General features: G+C 37.6%; 1 protein-coding gene across 1 annotated transcript in view; it reads right to left on the reverse strand.

Annotated features, from left to right (window-relative positions):
- BRIP1 (BRCA1 interacting protein C-terminal helicase 1) overlaps positions 1-13,964 on the reverse strand; it is a 181,528-nt gene that overhangs the window by 157,039 nt on the left and 10,525 nt on the right. The window contains exons 5-6 of the mRNA XM_025362438.1: positions 8,112-8,239; positions 5,768-5,887 (exon numbers count right to left, since the gene is read on the reverse strand). Of these exons, the coding sequence (XP_025218223.1) occupies positions 5,768-5,887; positions 8,112-8,239 (248 nt within the window). The remainder of the gene's footprint in view (positions 1-5,767; positions 5,888-8,111; positions 8,240-13,964) is intronic.

Here is a 13,964-nt window from a genome sequence, read left to right on the forward strand (position 1 = left end):
TAACTTAACCAAGATTAACAGTATTGAACAGGGGTCGGCAAACTTTTTCTCTAAAAGGTCAGAGATTTTCCTGCTGGCTGAACATGAAAAGAAAGAAAAGAAAAATAAATAAATAGAGGGACAGAGAGTAAATATTTTAGGTTTTGTGAGCCATATGGTCTCTATCACAACTACTCAACTTTACTATTACAACACAAAAGTTCCACAGACAATATGTATAAACAAATGTAAAATGCGTTCAAAAAAACTTTATTTATAAAAACAGGCAGCAGGCTGTATTCCGCCCATAGGTCATAGTTTGCCAACCACTGGCAGAGGAAAAAAGATTACAACAAAAAAGTATCCAACAAAATAGACCTGCTAAATTTTACTATGACTGTGATATATTAGGTGAAAAATAAAAGCTATACACTATAATCTTAATTTTGTGTGTGGGGAGTATACATGTAATATATGTGTAATATATGTAATATATACTACATAACAAATATATGTAATATATACTACAGTATCAACCCCTTTACAGGGGTTGAGCCCTGTACAACACCTGATTATAGGAGTGAGCCACTGCACTCAGCCCAATAATTACGATTTTTTTGCCAGCTTGTAGAAAACATAGTAGTGTTCTCTATGGTGGAAATGTTTACTACATAACAAATATATATATACTTGTAATATATATACTACATAACATATATACTACTATGTAACAAATATGGCAACATACACTACACATAACAAAAATGGCAACAAATTCTACTTATCTTTGTATATAAGCCCCCTTTCAAGGTTACTTTGTAGCTCTTTCCACCAAGATGTGAGCTTTACCACTTGAGTCTGGATTTGGTCATGTGATTTGCTTTTGGTGACTGGAACATTAGCAAACCTGACACAAACAGAGACTCAAAAGGCATTTGCACACTGGGGCTTGTTCTCTTGCTGCTCTTGGAACCCTGAGGCCACCACATACATAAACCAGAATTAGCCTGCTAGATGATGAGACAGACCCACCTCATGGTCCCAGCTGACTACCAGTCAACTCCCTGAAGCAGGGCTGCCTTGCTGACTTAACAGCTGACCTGCAGTTGACCACAGACGCATGAGTAGGCCACCTGAGATCAGCAGAAGAAATGCCCAGCTGAGCCCAGCCTAAATTGCTGACCCCCACAACAGTAAGCTAAATAAATGGTTGGTTTGTTACAGCAATAGATAACACTGCATGTGTATGTGCACGCACGTGTGTGCACTTAAGAATAGACAGCAGGCAAAATATCGGGTTGATACTGAGGAGACAGTTTAATTCAGGATTAATGTTAATAATTTAAGTACATATTTTGGTGGTTCTCAAATTTTCTTAGATGATGCTTTTATATTCAGAAAAAAAGTTATTTAGAAATATAAAATTTAGTTCAATATAAAAGAGTATTTTTCATTATTTCCAGTAAATATTGAGTCTAAAAATATGGACATCTTGACTTGATGTCTTTAAATGGATAGATTTTAAGTTCTAACAGAGAGTTTGGAGATAAATAGTTATAGGTACATAGAAAACTAACCAAAAGACAAGACAACTACTAGCACCACAAAAAAAAAAAAAAAAAAAAAAAAAAATACTGGTTTGGGGAAAGAACGGTAATCAGTTTTAAATATTTACAGAATTACAATAATACAAATGCCAAATGCTGGGAGGCTAAAGGGGAGAAGTAATGAGAAAGGAGAAAAGGATAGGAGGAAGACAACAGAAAGTATCTAACACTGAAAACTCAAGAGAAAAGCAAAATATGCATGCTACTTCAGAAACTATCAGAATAAAAAGGAAAAATGATTGAAAATTATTTACTTCAGATAGTGGGAATTGGTGAAGAATAGAATTAGGGCAGGGGTCTACTGCTTTTCTGTTTGAAGCCAAGTGGAATTCTTTGACATATTTTTTCACACACACTGTGAAAAAAAATAAAAATTTAAAGAGGAAAAAAAAAGTCCAGGAACCAATCCAAGTACATATAACAATCTAGTACATGATAATAGCAAAACTTCAAAACAGGAAAAATTATTAAGTGACACTGGGACAACTGATCAACTATTTGGGAAAATATGCAATTAGAGCCTGACCTCATACATGCATGAAAATAAACCCCATAAACAAGAGAGTTAAATGCACAAATAAAACTATAAAAGAACTATTAAAAATATCCTTATAAATTTATAGAAAAGGATCTAGAAAGATCCTCATGAAAGTGTTCATGGTGTTTGCTTCTGGGAAGCAGAAAGGGGGATGGGATTAATATAAGGGAGAACATTTTAATTTTTATTCTCTATTGGTTTTTATAATGTTAAAGGTTTTTCAAAAAATGTTATTACTCTTTTTTTTTTTTTTTGAGACAGGGTTTCGCTCTGTCACCCAAGCTGGAACGCAGTGGCATGATCACAGGTCACTGTAACCTCCACCTCCCAGGTTCAAGCAATCCTCCTGCCTCAGCCTACTGAGTAGCTGGGACCACAGTCATGAGCCACCACACCCAGCTAATTTTGTTTATTTTTTGTAGAGACAGGGTCTCGCTATGTTGCCCAGGCTGAACTCAAACTCCTGGGCTCAAGTGATCAGCCTACCTCAGCCTCCCCAAGTGCTGGGATTACAGGCATAAGCCACCATGATTGGCCAAAAACAATTTTTAAATCTGCATTAAGTCACCTGTATTTAACAATACTGTCATAACCTCTTAGGTATAAGGATCTGAGTAAAAATTGTGAGCTACAAGAAATAGCGGTGAATCATGCATCTACTTAACTATGGCCATTTCTTTCATTCATTTATTCAACAAATAATACGAGTAGTTACTAAGTGCAGGCTCTGTGCCAGATGCTGGTTATAAAAAATTGAAAAAAAGAGACATTGCACTTGTCCTTATAGTCAGTCTGGTAATGAGGCAAACAAAACAGTTAAACCTACAAATAAATAAATAATTATAAATTTCAGTAAGCATTGTAAAGAAAAAAGACAGGGCCTTGAGACACTAGAAGAGGGATGAATCTTGAATAAATTACCTACACGGTAATGCATATAACATGACCTGTAACAGTATAAAAATGAACTGTCATCAAAAAGTCATCTGGCAGAGTTTATTCAGAGACAGAATAGTGAGGTGGTTTAGAGGACCAATTCCAGAGTCAGACTGCCTGGGTTTTAATCCAGCTTCTACTCACCAGGTTTGTGACATGAACAAGTTATTTAAATACTCTGTGCCTCAGTTTCCTCAGGTATAATTGGGAAAAATATTAATACCTTCCTGATAGGGTTGTTATAAAGACTGAGTTAAATCTTTTATTCTGAAAACTGTCAAACCCAAAGAAAAGTTAAAAGAACATGACAATAAGCATCAACTCACATGAACCTGTATTTGCCAGGTGAATTAATATTTCTAAAGTACTTAGAAGAGTGTCTGGCATATAACACAGTAAGCATCAGTATCACCATACATATGCAGTTGTGTTAAATAGCTATTTTAAATAAAAGTAAATTAAAAGCATAAATTAAAAGAAAGAAGGGTAGGAAGGAAGAAAAAATGGGGTATGGGAGGAAGAAAAAGGAAAAACAAAACAGCCTAAGGATCACCCCAGTGTTAACACTTTGTAAGAAGGTCAACAGCGCACTCTGCTGGACCCAAGTGTCTTCCACATGCCAGGCCCAAGTTATGAATTAAAATAATATGCTACTGCTACATTAAATCAAATATAATTACTTTAATTAAAGTACATAAAGAATGTTAGCACTTATTTATGAATAAATAAAAAGCAGGTATAAGCATAAGAATGTATCTGAAGACAACCCTATCTATTGTGAGGGTTTACTAAAAAAATGAACAGAATATAAATAAATCTAGAGAAAATTATTAGGAATGATAGAACAAAATAATATCAAAATGTTAACATACTATTCTAAAAAACAATGTTTTTCTTAACTATATTTTGACCACGTGGAGGCAGATGCCTCACTAGATCTTTGACATATGAATTGTCAGATTAAGAAAATGAATCTAAACTGTAAGGAAAGGGATCAAGCAGTGGACACTAGAAAGTTAATCATATAAGAAAAGGTACTGACACTATTTTCCGACTTGAAAAGAAAGTTAGGAGACTAGAAATGATAGAAAAATAAAGAGACAACTGTCTAATTCTCCAATCCACTGGGTGGAAACTAAATTATTTTCATAAAAACTAAAAAAATTTGAAGAACCTAAAAAGTTTAACGTCAAATTCAGGGGAAAACAGAAATCATGAAACTAATTTATCATTTAATTTATAGAAGAAGATATGTCAAAAGTAATGCAACTGCGGATTTGAAAAACATGAGGACTCTAAGACTTACACCTTTGCAGGGATAAGAGAACTAAACTATTAATTTATGAATTCAAATAAATATTTTTATTTAAAAACAATACTGTACTCCCTAGTATCATATAATAAAAAGCAAGACAGGAAAAGCGTCCTTGGAATTTAAAGGTGCTAGAATTCAATTAGGTATAAAGTATCTCCTGACCTTGTGATCTGCCCGCCTTGGCCTCCCAAAGTGCTGGGATTACAGTTGTGAGCCACCGTCCTGGCTAACACGGTGAAACCCCGTCTCTACTAAAAATACAAAAAATTAGCCGGACATGGTGGCGGGCCCCTGTAGTCCCAGCTACTCCGGAGGCTGAGGCAGGAGAATGGCGTGAACCTGGGAGGCGGAGCTTGCAGTGAGCCGAAACCCGCCACTGCACTCCAGCCTGGGGGACAGAGCGAGACTCCGTCTCAAAAAAAAAAAAAAAAAAAAAAAGATGTAAGGTATCATTAAATCCAGTCCCACATTCTTTTTCCTTCCATATAAAGGAACTGGTTTTGACACAAAAGTTACTTACCCAAGTCTCTCAATTTACCATAAAACATATATATATATAAAGGTTGGAGCCAAAACCTTGATTTCTGCTAAGGCACCAACAGTTTTACCCATTCTTGCTTTTGCACCACCAGTACAAATGTCAAGACAATCTAAAAGGCAATAACATTTTTTCCTTTTTTTTTTTTTTTTTTTTTTTTGAGATGGGGTCTGTCTCACTGTCATCCAGGCTGGAGTGCAGTGGTGCAAGCTTGGCTCAGTGCAACCTTTGCCTCCTGGGCTCAAGCCATCCTCCCACCTCAGCCTCCCCAGTACCTGGGACTATAAGTGCGCGCCCCAACACCCGGCTAATTTTTGTACTTTTTACAGAATCAGGGTTTCGCCATGTTGCCCAGGCTGGTCTCAAACTCGTGAACTCAAGTGATCCGCCCACCTTGGCCTCCCAAAGTGCTGGGATTACAAGCGTGAGCCACCACACCTGGCCTACAACATCTTAATATTATTACAAAAATAATTTTCACCTCACAGACCACCCCCCAAAAAAATTTCAATATCTGGAACTCCCTGGACTCCTCCTTAAGAACTGTTGCGCTAAGGATCCTGAAAGAACTTTAAGGAGTTGGAGAGTTTACAAACATTAAAATACAGAACAGAAAAAATGACTTTCAGATCTCTCTCTAGTCTAATTCTCTTATTTTATAAATGAGGAACTGAGGCATAGATGAATAGACTTTGCCATCCCACACATTAGTAACAGATGTGACAGCATTGAGGACTTCTGAGTTGGTTTCTACTGTCCTTTGTATTATACTATTCTTCCTCTTGTGTCAAAAATTGATTTAGAAAATTCCATATTTTCCTTCTTTAAAACTAAACAATGACATTAATACATACTTTCCGTGGAGAAAAGGAGTTTATCTTTCCCGATGGGGAGTTGAGTTTTACAGTCTTTCCTGAATCAACTTTTGCATCCAAATTGTGTACTTCCGTTCCAAAGCAATGACGTTTTCTAATCTGTAAACACAGAACCAAAATGAAGTTTAAGCTAAACTAGAAGTTTAACTGGCTAGTTGTTCTCAAAGGCCAAAACAGCTCTATGAATTTTTTTTCTGCATCCAAAAAAAGACTATTTCTAACCGGCAATAATAAAATAAATTTTAAAAATGCAAATAAGCACCTAATTACAACACTTAAATGAAATAGAACATAGTAACGACTCATGAATCTTAGCCAAACTATCTTTAATTAGTGATGTATCAAAATTAGAGTATTGTAAAATGAACTTCTCATAAAATAGTCCCATCATATGGACATCAAATATAGTATTATTGCAAAGTCCAATCACATATCTGATTGGAAAATAAATGAAAATTTAAGCATAATTCTATACTGAAAAGAACTCAGAATAAAACTTTTAATGTAAATAGTCATGATTTCCTACAGGATGGAATAAATTACTCGATTACTATTATTACTGTTACTTCCTAGGTATTTGATAAACCAAGTTGTCTTTGAATAAATTTCTTTTATAAATATCACTAAGTTTTCTTTCCAAACTGTATCCATGCTTTTTCCTACTTGTGAAAGATCTATTCACTAACGTTATAACTGGGGAGAAAAGCATTTCTATTGGTAATCTCATTCCTGCCAAAAATGAAATGAGAACCAATGAAGTGAGGGAATAAATGTTTTATGTTGAGCCCTACCTGAGGACATGCAACTATATATACACATTTTGTCGGGGGGAAATCTCTATAGGTTCACACCTCATTTGCCATTGGTACTTTGATAAAAATAAACTAGTTCATTCATTTCTAAAAACAAGGCTGAATTATAGAAATTTATAAAGATTGTGAGTTGAACAGTTAAACTACATAAGAATGCAAGAACCTCGAGTATACTCAATTAAAAGTACCCAGTTACTTACCTACAAATAACATCCTAATTAATAATTTTTTTTATTTTATGTTTTTATTTATTTATTTTTTAGAGACAGGGTCTTGCTCTGTCACCGAGGTTGAAGCATAATTGCATGATCTTAGCTCACGACAGCCTTGAACTCCTCGGCTTGAGCAATCCTCCCTCCCAAGTAGCTGGGACTACAGGCTCATGCCACCACCCGGCTCTTTTTTAAAATTTTTTTTGTGGAGAAGGGAGTCTTGCTATGTCACCCAGGCTAGTCTCAAACTGCTGGACTCAAGAGATCCTCCCGCCTCAGCCTCCCAAAGTGCTAGGATTACAGTCGTGAGCCACTACATTCAGCCTAATAATTATCTTTTTTATTTGTAACTAAATCTATTAAAATCCCAGCCTTCCTATCTCACTGCCATGAATTCTGAGAAAATACTGTGTTCATCTGCATCCAAATTTCATTTAAAATATCTGGTAATTTGGCCGGGCGTGGTGGCTCATGCCTGTAATCCCAGCACTTTGGGAGGCCGAGGTGGGTGGATCACAAGGTCAGGAGTTTGAGACCAGCCTGACCAACATGGTGAAACCCCGTCTCTACTAAAAATACAAAAATTAGCTGGGCCTGGTGGTGCACGCCTGTAATCCCAGCTACTCAGGAGGCTGAGGCAGGAGAATTGCTTGAATCCGGGAGGTAGAGTTGCAGTGAGCTGAGATTGGGCCACTGTACAACAGAGCGAGAGCAACAGAGCAACAGAATTGGGCCTGAGCAACAGAGCGAGACTCCGTCTCAAGAAAAAAATAAAATAAAAAATATATATATATGGTAATTCAAGCCTTTTAGTAATTTTTAGAAATAAATATGCATATTTTATCATGTATCAATCTTAAAATTTCAGTAACAATACATCTTGCCATTACATTAAAACTATCAATTCCAAAACATCCATAACATTAATAATCATATCAAAGGTATTTTAGCCAAAAGAAAATGCTATTTTAAGATAAAAACAATAGAGGAGTTAAAAAGTGCAAAGTAGTACATCACTAAGATATGCCTTAAGTAAATATTTTACTATCAAATTCCTCATATATAGGAAACACCATGCAGTTTCACTTGAGTGACATGTTACTGTGAATAATCTGCTATAATAACAAACTCCTTTGTAACAAGTAACTCTACAAAACGAAATTACAACAAATTACCATTTAATTTATGGCTGTCACATGACCCAACTAATCTCTACAAGTGTATTAAAAACTTGATACTTGACTACCATGTTCAGCTGTAACTAACTGGATTATTTCACTGCCAAAAAACTCTGTTTACCTGCTGTGTAGTTTCTAAGGGTCGAATTCTTTTCTTCTCTACTTGAAAATCATCATTTTCATCTCTGTATATGGATGCCTGCTTCTTAGCAGATAACTTTGCAGCCAGAGTGGTTTTTTCAGGGGAGTCTTATATAAGAAGTAATAAAAAAAATAGCGTAAGTAACTTACACGTAGGGAGTTTTTCTAGAAGAAAACTGGAACCAGGATGTAAGGTTTATTTCTAGAAATTTCATACCATAATCTAAAACATGAAACTTAAATATGTTTAAAAAGCACTTCTCTACCATTCAGTTTACTTTATCGAAGATCTTGAGAAACATGCTTTCAATAGGAAAAGTCCAATTTAATTTTTTAAATAGCTTTATGTACTTGTAGACTACTCCCAATAACATGATTTAAAATGTGTAACTGCAAGGATCTCTGAAGAAAATGTATTTCATGTCTGTAAAAATCTTTCTTTACAGTATCAACGTATCTTTTCTCTTAAGTTTCTCCACGTTCTTTAGACCAAAAACATTGATTATAGAATCAAGCTCATATAATCTGTCCTTTAATCTCATAATCCTGAAAGCTCCTTCTCAAGGTCATCAAGGACCTCTTAATCACCAAATAACATTAATTATCCCAATCTTACAAATGTGAACACTAGGTTTTTAAAAGTCCAGTAGCTTGCCCAGTATCATATGGTTATTAAATGGTAGAGCTTGGATGTGACTGAATCCTGCTGTGTGACTCCAACATCCATATATGTAACCTGTTAGGCATACAGCCAAACACTGTCTTCTTGGAACATAGCAAACACATTTTCTTCTTCCTTAATGTCTGTAACACTGTTCTTAACTATTCTCATACATTAGTTTCTCCCTTTTCCTAAATATAAATATTCTTAAAGGTAACTTCCTTCCTCTTTGCTTCTCTCTCAACATTCTCTCCCCTCCCATGGCTTGAATTAATTTAGCAATCTTTTTTTTTTTTTTTTTTTTTTGAGATGGAGTTTCCCTCTTGTTGCCCAGGCTGAAGTGCAATGGTGTGATCTCAGCTCACCACAATCTCCACCTCCCGGATTCAAGCGATTCTCCTGCCTCAGCCTCCTGAGTAGCGGGGATTATAGGCATGTGCCACCACACCCAGCTAATTTTGTATTTTTAGTAGAGACGGGGTTTCTCCATGTTGGTCAGGCTAGTCTCGAACTCCTGACCTCAGGTGATCCACCCACCTCAGCCTCCCAAAGTGTTGGGATTACAGGCGTGAGCCACCGCACCCGGCCAACAATCATTTATTACATTGAGTCTATCCCACGGCCAGACACCATGGAAAAAACAGTGAAAAACAGAATCCTTGGCCCTAAAGGATTTACAGCAGAGAAAGACCTACATGAGCAGGTCCAATACTGTTTTCAAAAAACAAGTTTAAGGCTGGCCCCACTGGCTCACGCCTTTAATTCCAGCACTTTGGAAGGTCAAGGCAAGAGGATCACTTGAGCCCAGGAGTGACCTGCCTGGGCAACGTGGCGAAATCCCATTTCTATTAAAAATACGAAAATTAGCTGTGCAAGGTGGTGCAGGCCTATAATCCCAGCTCCTCAGGAAATTGAGGCATGAGAATCCCTCGAACCTGGGAGGCAGAGGTTGCAATGAGCTGAGAACGCGCCACGGCACCCCAGCCTGGGTGACAGAACAAGACTCTGTCTCCAAAAAAAAAAAAAAAAGAAAGCTTGAGATTACATAAACTTGGAAATGAACCTATGCCACACAGCACTGATTTTCAAGCTTTTTCTAAAGTGTAGGACTATTTTCTTTTTAAAGAAATGTTGCAGCTGGGCGCAGTGGCTCACACCTGTAATCCCAGCACTTTGGGAGGCTGAGGCAGGTGGATCACCTGAGGCCAGGAGTTTGAGACCAGCCTGGCCAACGTGGCGAAAGCCCGTCTCTACTAAAAATACAAAAATTAGCTGGGCATGGTGGCGCACGCCTGTAATCCCAGCTACTTGGGAGGCTGAGGCAGGAGAATCACTTGAATCTGGGAGGCAGAGGCTGCAGTGAGCCAAGATAGTGCCACTGCACTCCAGCCTAGGTAACAGAAAGAGACTCTATCTCAAAAAAGAAAAAAAAAAAAGAAATGTTGCTTAAAATTTCCAAAATAGGGATGAAAGACCTAGAACTTCCCTGATCCACTTTCCCCCTTCCGAGTCATGTTTCTTTCTTTATAAGGTTCTTAGAAACACAGTTTGAAAACCACTATACTCTAAAAATCCTCATAGTTTTGCCTTTCAGAAGTAGGTCTTTAATGTACCTAGAATGGATTTTTGTATATGGTATAAAGTAGGGCTCCAATTTCAATTTTTTCCATATGGACATCTAATGGGCCCAGCACCACCCAAGTTCTTCCTTTCCCCTACAAGCTATAGAGGCACTTCTATAAAAATATCAAGTTTCTGGACACATGTGGGACTGAATTAGGGTTCTCTATGTTTTTATATGGATCTATCACTGTGCTAACCTCAGTCTGTCTTAATTACTCTATATTTACATACAATAAATCAGTATATTTGGCGGATCAAATCTCTCGCCTTGACCTGCTTTTTCAAAACTGTCCTGGCTATCTTTAGTCCTTTGCATTTCCACATATATTTTAGATAAGACAGGTAATTTTGAGCTCCACATGTCCAGGCAACCAGTAAAATAACCACAAAATAAACCTAGATCAGTGATTCTTAACCGGGCCAATTTTAACACCACCACTTCTCATCCCAAGCACACCGGGCAATGTCTAGAGACATTTTTGGTTGTCACAAAAAGAGCAGAGGTGGAAACACTACTGGCATCCAGTGCATAAAGGCCAGGGGTATTGCTACACATCTCACAAAGGAGAGCTCCTACAACAAAGAGTTATCCCACTCAAAATGTTAGTACTGCCACCGTGGAGAAACCCTGTCCCAAATAAATAAGGGGCAAACTGACATGGGCCCATCAAAAGGGTAGGGAACGTCCACCCAAAATGATCATTTAGTTTTAAAAAACTGAACTGCCATGTGCCAAATAAGGGTAACCCCAATTCATAAAAATAAAAATCATATTATCATCACACACAAAAAGGCTTATCTTCCTGGTCTTCATAGCAAGGGAGTTTGGAGGAAGTTCATCAAAGGGGTAAAATCTTTAAGATACAAAGTTAAAAAGAAAGAAGATATCTCCCGGTTATGTTTTTTAAAATCTTCAAGAAACCTAAGAAATGCCCAATAGAAAAATGGAGGCTGGGCACGGTGGCTCACGCCTGTAATCCAAGCACTTTGGGAGGCTGAGGCGAACGATCATTTGAGGTCAGGAGTTTGAGATCAGCCTGGCCAACATGGTGAAACCCCATTTCTACTAAAAATACAAAAATTAGCTGGGCATGGTGGCAGGTGCCTGTAATCCCACCTACTCAGGAGGCTGAGGCAGGAGAATTGCCTCAGCCTGGAAGGTGGTGGGTGCAGTGAGCTGAGATCGCACCACCTCACTCCAGCCTGAGCGACAGAGTGAGACTCCACCTCAAATAAAAAAGAAAAGAAAAATTGCAAACAACTTGATTAGGCAATTCACTAAAGAGGGTATCCAAATGACCAATAAACATATGAAGTCACCAGAGAAATACTAACTAAAACCCAATGAGAATACCACACACACACAAGAATGACTAACATTTTTTTTTTTAACTATAAATATCAAGTACTAACAAAAATGGTGAATAACTTTCATATACTGCTGCAGGGGTTGGAGGGATCTGACCAGGGACGCATAAATTGGTTCAACCGCTTTAGAAAATGTTGTATCTACTATAGATATGTATATACTATGTATACATACGTAAACATATGTATATACTATGACCAGGAATGTGTCTATAGACAATACTTACCTATTTGCACCCCTTTGAACAAGAATGTTCATAACAGCACTATTAAACAATACTGAAAACAACCCAATGCCTAACAACTGTAGAACAGATTAATAAACTGTGGTATATTCATACAAGGAAATAATACACAAAAACAATAAGTACTATTATATGCAACAGCATGAATGAATCTTACACAAATAAAATATTAAGCAAAAGACAGACACAAGAGTACATATATAATTCTATTTCTTTTTTTTTTTTTTGACACGGAGTTTCACTCTATTTCTATAAAAGGGCAAAACTCATCAATGGTCACAGGAGGACAAGAATTACCTATGGAAAGAAGAGACAGTGACTGAAAAAAGATGAAAAGGGCCTCTGGGGTGTTCATAATGCCTTTTTTTTTTAAATATATGTAGTAGTTATGACAGTGAAAATCCATCAAGCTATATGCTTAGGATTTGCATTTTTCTATATTTAGGTTACAGATTAAAGGATTTACTTACAAATATAAAGAGAGTATCAGAATACAACCTTGATTTTTCCCATTTAGACTATTCTAAATAACACTGACTCACAGTAATGTCAAAATCAAGTTGTGTACATATGGATAACTCATTTTTGATGAAGATGCAAAGGCAATGTGGTGGATAAAGGATAGCCTTTTCAACATATGGTGCTGAACAATTGGATATCCACATGCAAAAAAATGAACTTGAATCCATACCTTGCACCATATACACACATTAACTCAAAATGGATCTTAGACCTAAATGTAAAACCTAAAATTTTATCTGATCAAAGGCTTGTATTCAAAATGTTTAAAGAAGTTTAAATAAGAAAACTATGGCCGGGCCCGGTGGCTCACGCCTGTAATCCCAGCACTCTGGGAGGCCGAGGTGGGCGGATCACGAGGTCAGGAGATCGAGACCATCCTGGCTAACACAGTGAAACCCTGTCTCTATTTAAAAATACAAAAAAGTAGCTGGGTGTGGTGGCGGGCGCCTGTAGTCCCAGCTAATCGGGAGGCTGAGGCAGGAGAATGGCGTGAACCCAGGAGGCGGAGCTTGCAGTGAGCCGAGATTGCGCCACCGCACTCTAGCCTAGGCGACAGAGCGAGACTCCGTCTCAAAAAAAAAAAAAAAAAAGAAAACTAATAAAAAATAGGCAATTATTTGAACAGACATATCATCAAACAAGATACACAGATAGCTAATAAGAACATGAAAATATGTGAAATAAAAATTAAAACCACAATAAGATACCACTCCATGCCTAATAGAGTAGCTAACATTAAGGCCAGGTGTGATGGCTCATGCTTATAATCCCTGTGTGCTTTGGGCGGCTGAAGAAGGCGGATCACTTGAGCACAGGAGTTCAAGACAAGCCTAGGGAACATGGTAAAACCAACAAAAACTACCAAAATTAGCCAGGTGTGGTGATGCATGCCCGTAATCCCAGCTACTCGGGAGTGTGAAGTGTGAGGATCACTTGACCCTGGGAGGCTGGGGTTGCAATGAGCCATATGAGCCAAGATCACAGTACTGTACCCAGCCTGGGCAACAGTGAAACTCTATCTCCAAAAAAAAAAAAAAAAAAAAAAAAAGAATGGCTAATATTAAAAGGACTGACCATACCAAGTGTACACAAGGACGTGAAGAAATTGGAACTCTCATAACTGCTGATGGGAATGTAAAATGGTATGACCACTTCATGAAACAGTTTAGAAATTTCTTAAAAAGTTGGCCAGGCATGGTGGCTCACGCCTGTAATCCCAACACTTTGTGAGGCCCAGATGGGTGGATCACCTGAGGTCAGGAGTTTGAGATCAGCCTGACCAACATGGTGAAACCCTATCTCTACTAAAAATACAAAAATTAGACAGGTGTGGTGGCACATTCCTGTAATCCCAGCTACTCGGGAGGCTGAGGCAGGAGAATCACTTGAACCCGAGAGGCAGAGGTTGCAGTGA

Source organism: Theropithecus gelada, chromosome 16 (assembly GCF_003255815.1).
Source record: "Theropithecus gelada isolate Dixy chromosome 16, Tgel_1.0, whole genome shotgun sequence".
Taxonomy (NCBI): Eukaryota; Metazoa; Chordata; class Mammalia; order Primates; family Cercopithecidae; genus Theropithecus; species Theropithecus gelada.